The sequence below is a fragment of the Terrapene carolina genome, unplaced genomic scaffold (assembly GCF_002925995.2).
Source record: "Terrapene carolina triunguis isolate 2854851 unplaced genomic scaffold, T_m_triunguis-2.0 Scaffold66, whole genome shotgun sequence".
In the NCBI taxonomy this organism is placed as follows: Eukaryota; Metazoa; Chordata; order Testudines; family Emydidae; genus Terrapene; species Terrapene triunguis.
The window spans coordinates 90,918,277-90,926,051 of record NW_020664417.1 but is presented as its reverse complement, the minus strand read 5'-3'; the positions used below and the strand labels follow the sequence as shown (position 1 = coordinate 90,926,051).

Here is a 7,775-nt window from a genome sequence, read left to right as displayed (position 1 = left end):
TAGCATAGAATGGCAATAAAAGAATAATTTTGCTAAAAAAAAAAAAGGCTAAGACATGAATCTTGCAAATCTTAACACAATTCTAACCTGAGGCTGCACAGATCTCTCTCTCTCTCTCTCTCTCTCTGTTTCTTCATCTGTAAAATGGAGATAATACTTTGAGGCTTAATTTACTCATATTCCTAAAGCCCGACAATACTATAAGAACTGGAGAGAGCCTGTTATATTAGTATGCAGACAATGCATACCTGCCAACATCTGCAGGCAAAAACACCCAGCAGATCTTCAATTTGCATCAATCTATACAAATTTGCATAAATTTGACCAGCCCTCATCTAAACCGGGGATTTGCCCGCGTTGCAGCTGTCGGTGTAACTGTATCAGTGCGACCCTTGGTGCAGCCAGGCAAAGGTTGAGCTAAAGAGCCAGGCTGTCACAAACACGCAGAGAGGGGACCTGTAATGCACTCTCACCAGTGGGCTAGACCAGCATTTTACAAAAGGCACCAACTGTCATTACTCTCACTTTATCCATGTGAAAGTAAGGCCCACACATGCTCAGTAATTTGACCAACATCATAATGTGAGCCAGCAGCGGAGCTAAGCACAGAATCCAGGCCTCCCCAGCCAGTGCCTTCGCTAAGAGACCACCCTACCTTCACCCACTGAAATTTCCTCTGCAAATTCTGAAGACATCTGTTTTATTATTAATTACTTTGCAAGCCAATGTGAGGGAAATTGTTCCACTTTGCACCCTGCTTGGGAGTGTGGGGATGACCCAACTCCTACCCAAGTAAATGGAAGGAGTCCATCCATGAATATGCTGCCTCGACAGCAGATTTCCCTTTCCCCACAACTCAGAATCCCTCCCAGCACAGAAAGGATGACTGCATTTGGAGCTAATTTGGGACATGCTGTAGGAAGCTTCATAAATGTAAGCCACGTATATGTTTCCTATTTAGATATGTTTGCACCGTCAAACTGGGTTTTCACTTTGTTCGTATACAATGGGGGTGTACCAGAACTAGGACAGGGTAAGCAATGAGTAAAAGTAAGACCCTTACTCAGGATTTGGCTCATTGGTCCAGAGTTTGAGCTCAGATTTGTTGGTGTGAATCCTCAGTAACACCATTGACTGCAGTCGAGATACAGCAGATTGGCACCAATACAACTGAAATCCGAATCTGGACCATTGTGTTTCAGTATTGCTGTTTACATATTATTTATCTTGTTTATTTACATTGGGTCTGATTTGAAGCCAAGTCTTTTCTAGTCCACCCTTTTACCTGCTGGCAATTTTTCAGAAGGAAATAACTGCAGGTACAGTGTTTGCATCCACAAATTTCTGCAGGTACTGTACAAATTAGGTCATTCAGCTCTCTAAGTACCAGCTAAATGGCTACAGTCCAAGTAGTTAAATGTCTGACGGGGGGATGGCACCCAAGAGGGCTAGGTTTTCAGGTCCATCATGAAGAAATGAAGGGCACTCTTACTATAAACAAAAAGAATGTGTTAGTTTGTCCCAACCAAACTAGGGATATTTTCGCGATCTCATTGCTGCAGCAAACATAAATGAACAGCACCCTCTAACGTCATTCGCTTTGACGCAGCGTAGTGTTTGTACAAGTTACAAACCCATCTGCATTGCAAAGGAGTGAATAAAGATGAATGGGGTTGATACTGTTTTCCTTATAAACATGAGTCACAAAGTATTTCAGCAAATAAAACCATGAAGATACAATGCATCTGTAGAGTCCTAGGAGCTTATAGAGTTCTGCTGGAACGAGCAGTGATGCATGGAAACCCATTTAGATTTCTTCAAGGCACAGACCTTGTCTTCCTATGGCCCGGTATAACACCTAGCCCAGCGACCTTTGGGCACTGCTGTAATCTAAACAATAAATCATAATAAAGATTCAGGAAACTGCCTTCATGTCAGGAAATTTGTAGGCATCTTTACAATGAAGATTATCTTTCCTTGTTAATTGGAAAAAGGGAGAACTGGTATGTCCTCTTTAGGCAATACTATAGTGTTTACTGCTTTATCCTATTCTATACAGGCTTCTATAACATGCCCATCATTAGGGCCCTACCAAATCCATGGCCATGAAAAATGCATCACAGACCATGAAATCTGGTCTCCCCCCTTGAAATCTGGTCTTTTGTGTGCTTTTATCCTACTATACAGATTTCATGAGGGAGACCAGCGTGAGTGAGGGGGGAAATTGATAGCAGCCTTCAACTACCTGAAGGGGGATTCCAAAGAGGATGGAACTAGGCGGTTCTCTGTGGTGGCAGATGACAGAACAAGGAGCAATGGTCTCAAGTTGCAGTGGGGGAGGTCTAGGTTGGATATTAGGAAACACTATTTTACTAGGAGGGTGGTGAAGCACTGGAATGGGTTACCTAGGGAGGGGGTGGAATCTCCATCCTTAAAGGTTTTTAAGGCCCAGCTTGACAAAGCCCTGGCTGGGATGAGTTAGCTGGGGTTGGTCCTGCTTTGAGCAGGGGGTTGGTCTTGATGACCTCCTTAGGTCTCTTCCAACCCTAATCTTCTATGATTCTCAAATTGGGGGTCCTGACTCAAAAGGGAGTTGCAGAGGGGTCACAAGGTTATTTTAGGAGCATCGCAGTATTGCCACCCTTACTTCTGCACTGCCTTCAGAGCTGGGCGGCCGCGAGTCCAGCTCTAAAGGCAGCACCCAGCCAGCAGCAGCGCAGAAGTAAGGGTAGCAATACCATACCATGCCAGGCCACCCTTACTTCTGCACTGCTGCCTTCAGAGCTGGGCAACCAGAGAGTGACGGCTGCTGACTGAGGGCCCATCTCTGCAGGCAGCAGCGCAGAAGTAAGGGTGGCGATACCATACACTACCATACCATTCTTACTGCTGTGCTGCTGCTGGCAGCGGCTCTGCCTTCAGAGCTGGGCTCCAGGCCAGCAGCTGCCACTCTCCTGCTGCCCAGCTCTGAAGGCAGTGCCACCAGCAGCAGCAGCACAGAAGTAAGGGTAGCAGTACCGCAACCCCCCCTACAATACTCTTTTGATCCCCCCCACACACAACTCCTTTTTGGGTCAGACCCCTTCAATTACAACACCGTGAAATTTCAGATTTAAATAGCTGAAATCATGAAATTTACTACTTTTAAAATCCTAAGACTGTGAAATTGACCAAAATGGACCATGAATTTGGTAGGGCCCTACCCATCATCATGGTAGGTGAGCACCTGAAATATTAAAGTAACCATTTGACATGGCACAATTAGAACCTAGTTTTAATATACATTTGGTATCCCTTTTATGGATTGTGTAGAATACTCCAGAATATTGAAGAACTGGATTTCCCTCTGCTTCCAGCTATACCAGAGGTTCCTAAACTGGGGGACACGCCCCCCTGGGGGGGCACGGAAGGTATTCTGGTGGGGGTGTGAGAAGCTTTAGGGGAAAAAACCCTTACCTCACACATTCAGAGCTGGGTGGCCAGAGAACAGCGGCTGCTGGCTGGGCACCGGTGTGTGTGTGTGTGTGTAAACTAATACAAACGCAAGGCGGGGCAGGGGGGAAGCACAATCAAATAAGTTTGAGAACCACTGATCTATATGATGCTGAACAATTGCAATGACATTGGAACCATGTAAAGAATTCACATGAATTTAGTTTTGAGATTCAGACATAGATGTTGATGGAAATTAGGAACATTTCTTTTTAACCAGAAACATGTAATTGCTGTGTGATTTTTATCAAAGTAGCACATTTTTTTCTTAATGTTGCAAATGTCTGATATATTCGGGCAGACTTCAGCAGCCATTTTCACCATTTCAAGGATGTTTGCTCAGCGAGACATGATGGAAAATCACTGGCGTTCTCATTGTATGTTCCCGGAAAAGACACAAATTAGAAACACACACACACCTACACTCAAGAGCCTTCCATGTCTGATGAAATTAGCCCAGAGTCTGCACGTTTTTCGTTTCTTTTCTCATAACCATCTCATCAAAGTAGCAGCCACAATAACAATTGTATCAAAGGTCAGAGGTGCCAGGTTTCCAACATGAACGGGAAAAGGGTGCTTTGATCACAGAGTCTAATGCAAAAACGCCAGGCATGGGACCCTGCTCCAAGATCCATCAGTGTTCAAAGACACGGAAGGCAGAAACAGCCAAGAGAAGAAACAAGAGATAGCGTAACAAAAGCCAATGCCCTCCTGTCTTGTGGAGCTGCTTTCTGTGCTGCAAAGACCCTGTGGTGTTTCATCCCCTCCACCTCTGTCTGCAGTAGCCCTGGTGCAGAGAGCAAAGGCCTTGTACATAACAAAATTTGTTCCTCTTCTGCAGGGCGGAAGTCACAGTGGTTAAGAGAATAAAACCACAAGATCTGAAAAAATACCATGAGGGTCGTGGGCCGCTCTTGGTGGGTTTCATACAGCACAGACCCTCAGCATTGCACACAATTGTTTTTGCAAAGAGTTTGCAAGCACAGTAACACCTGACTGAAGGCATGGGTGGAACTAACCTACATTCCAACTATGTGTTTTTTTGATACAATATACTGTACAACAAGTATATCTGATCATGTGCTGTATCCTGCTTAGTGCGTAAACAAAATAGTGTGTTTTGTAATCCTCATTATAGCATTATGGCATTTCACTAAGACTCTGGCTTGGTCTACACTAAAAACTGATGTTGATATAACTGCATCACTCGGGGTATGGAAAATTCACATCCCTGCTGCAGTTATACTGACCTAACTCCCAGTGTAGACCATACTATGTCGATGGGAGGGCTTCTCCCATCGACATAGCTACTGCCTCTCGGGGAGGTGGATTACCTGTGCCGATGGGAGAAGCCCTCCCATTGGCATGGGTAACATCTTCACTGAAGCAGGCCTTCAGTGTAGATAAGCCCTCAGTCTAATGCAATGAACTTTCCATCAGGAAATAGGAGATATGGGATTTAAACGCTGAGATCAAAACTATAGAGTCTTAACCTCGGGTCACAACCACTTTGTACTTCCCATATATCTCAATGGGAGGAGGGTTGCAACTAGATCCCAGTTAGATGGGAGGAGAGTTTGAGAGTAGATCCTGGTATGGAAAAAATTGAGAGCCACCCATCCAAAGGATCCAATGCTGCTGCAATCAACATTCGTTTTAGTGAATGGTAAAGGAAAAGTACAGTAGCTGGCAAGAAGACAGATACATGACAGATCGTCCCTGTTTACAATGCAAAGGTGTTTGGCATTAAATGGAAAGATAATTGAAACCAATATTTAAAAATGAACCAAGACTGACTTAGGGATGAATTCTTCTCTCTTGGTTCATTTAATTTTGGAGGCTGAGAAACTTTCCCATGATGTTTGCTGACATCACATCCTCCCCAAAAAGCACTATGTCCTATCAAGCCAGACCAGCTAATTCATCTTTGCTCTGCTGCGCCTTTCTTGAGAACAGTCAGCACGAGGAGATAATGGCCAGATTCGTTTCTTTGCTGTTTTTTCTCAGTCTGAACTTGTGTGAGTACAGAATCCCTATTTGGTGTAACCTCTTTAAGAAGGGTAATTAATAATGGGAGTTTAGGGTGGTCTCTCCAGAGTCATCTGGATGGAGGAGTCAAAACGAATGGGCAAGGAGTCAAAACAAAGGTTAAAAAGCAAACAAACCCACCAGATTAATTTTCAGTTTTGTGTTTTACTTTGTTTCTGCGAGTGAATAGAGAAAATGGCCCAGAGCCTGAGCTCAGTCATGCTGGTGCAGCCAGTGGAGTTACTCCAGATTTACTCCAGCATGACTGAGAGCCGAGTCTGGCCCAAAGATTTTTTTGGGTTCCAGCACAGTTAAAACTAATGCATCATTTTAAAAAACTTGGTATATGTCAGTGTAACCTGAGCTTTCACCCAGATGGCTTCTCTGCATCAGATGATCTACTGAACTAGGGCAGCCGGTGTAAGGACTCGGGCGATCGCTGAGCACGCTGTAGAACTGAATCCTGGCAGTCGCTGAAATGGATTACCCGAGTCTGCCTGAGAGTGTGTTGATCCCTTAGCCCTGTGCATGTTCTTGGTTCACTGCGCTGGGTGTCTCCATGGCACTAATCAGCGAGGATGGAGCTTTGAGTGAGGTCTGAGACCCCAGTAAGGAGAATACGGCTTGAGATGGTGCTGAGGACGCTCTCTGTGGATGGGTGTGACTGTGCTGATAACTGTGCTGGGTGAATTTCTCTCCCTCAGGCTGCTGCAGGTCCCAGGACCAGGGAAGCAAAATGAGTGTGAAGCTCCGCAGCGGCGGTAGCCCCCTAACCCTGGGAGCCCCGGTGGAGCTGGAGTGTGTGATCTCAGGCTCTGGGCTGTCCGACAGTGGCGTGTCCTGGATGCGCCAGCACAGGCAGTCTGCCCCCCAGTTCATCTTGTTCGTTACCTCCCTCAACCGGGTGGCACCGACAGACAATGGAAAACCACCCGCACGCTTTGACGCAAAAAAAGAAAACAAAAACTACAGACTGACCGTGAAGTCCTTCCAGGAGCAGGACCAGGGCAATTATTACTGCATCATCAACCACAACCAGAGGCTGCACTTCAGTTCTGGGATCTCACTCCACCTGCCAGGTCAGCACCAACCTCACCCCATTTCAGCCCCCTCTGCCTGGGCTAGAGCCCCAGCATTCCCCCTCCCTCACAGCCCAGCATCATCCTTATCATCCTCATCACCCCTCAGACCTGGCCCTTCCTTCCTGTGTGCCCAGGTGGGCAGGTGTCAGGGGTCCCAGTACAGAGCCTTCTGCCCAGGACGCCCCTCTCAATGTTTCGCTTTCCCTGAATGTCTCAGCCACGCGGACTCCTGGCATGTCCCTCACCCTCCTTCTCCGTCACTCCCCTTCACCTCCACTCACTGCCCGTAACTGCCAGCAGTTGGGTGTCCCTGAGCAGGGTGTAGGTTTCCCTGTAGGGTCCTAGTGATCCCCCTCTTTCAGGAGACTGGAGACAATGGGATAGATGCCTGCTCACTTTCCCCTCCCAGTTCCCAGTCGTGGCTCAGCATGGATAATGCCATAGGAATGATGCTTAAAACACTGGCATCCCCTTCTACCCAACAACCCCATCGCTGACACCCCCTTGTACCTAACAAACCCCATGTGACCCGGGTCCCAGTGGGGAGCCAGCTGTGATCACTCAATTAGGGTGAACTGCAAAGAATGGGGCAGACAATCCCATAAAACTGGTGGATATTCCAATACTTAGATTTACCAAGACAGCATAAAACAGCTTCTTTATTACCTTACTTGCTACTCAGAAGTCCAAACAATAGAGGTTCCTTAAACTGATCCAGCCTCAGGCCTCCATCCAGGTACCCACGTCAAATATGATGATTTCTGAAAATCTTATTTCATCATATAAAAGAAAAAGGTCTACCAATCCCAAAGGATCAGACACATTACCTCCCAGGTTAATGAATGTTTCAGATCTTACCCAAATACATGCTGCAGCCAATTCTTATTAACTAAACTAAAATTTTATTAAAAAACAAAAGAGAGCAAGTATGGTTAAAAGATCAATATACAGACAGACATGAGTTCAATTTATTTAGGTGCAGATTCATAGCAGAGATGGGGAGCTTTGTGGTTGCAAAGAGTTCCTTTAGAATTCAGTTCATAGGTCATAGTCCAATGTCCAAATCTTATACAGTATTCAGGGTGCACCAGCATAACTGGGACCTCAGTCTTGCGACTCAAACTTCCCCTGATGAAGTCTAAGCAGATCAGAGAGGACAGATTCAGGCCCCAA

The 7,775-nt window shown here is 45.9% G+C and overlaps 1 protein-coding gene across 1 annotated transcript in view; it reads left to right on the top strand.

Moving 5' to 3' along the window:
- The first annotated feature begins 5,464 nt into the window (after positions 1–5,464).
- CD8A (CD8a molecule) overlaps positions 5,465–7,775 on the top strand; it is a 9,918-nt gene continuing 7,607 nt past the window's right edge. The window contains exons 1-2 of the mRNA XM_029910654.1: positions 5,465–5,510; positions 6,225–6,599. Coding sequence (XP_029766514.1) covers positions 5,465–5,510; positions 6,225–6,599 — 421 coding nt within the window. The remainder of the gene's footprint in view (positions 5,511–6,224; positions 6,600–7,775) is intronic.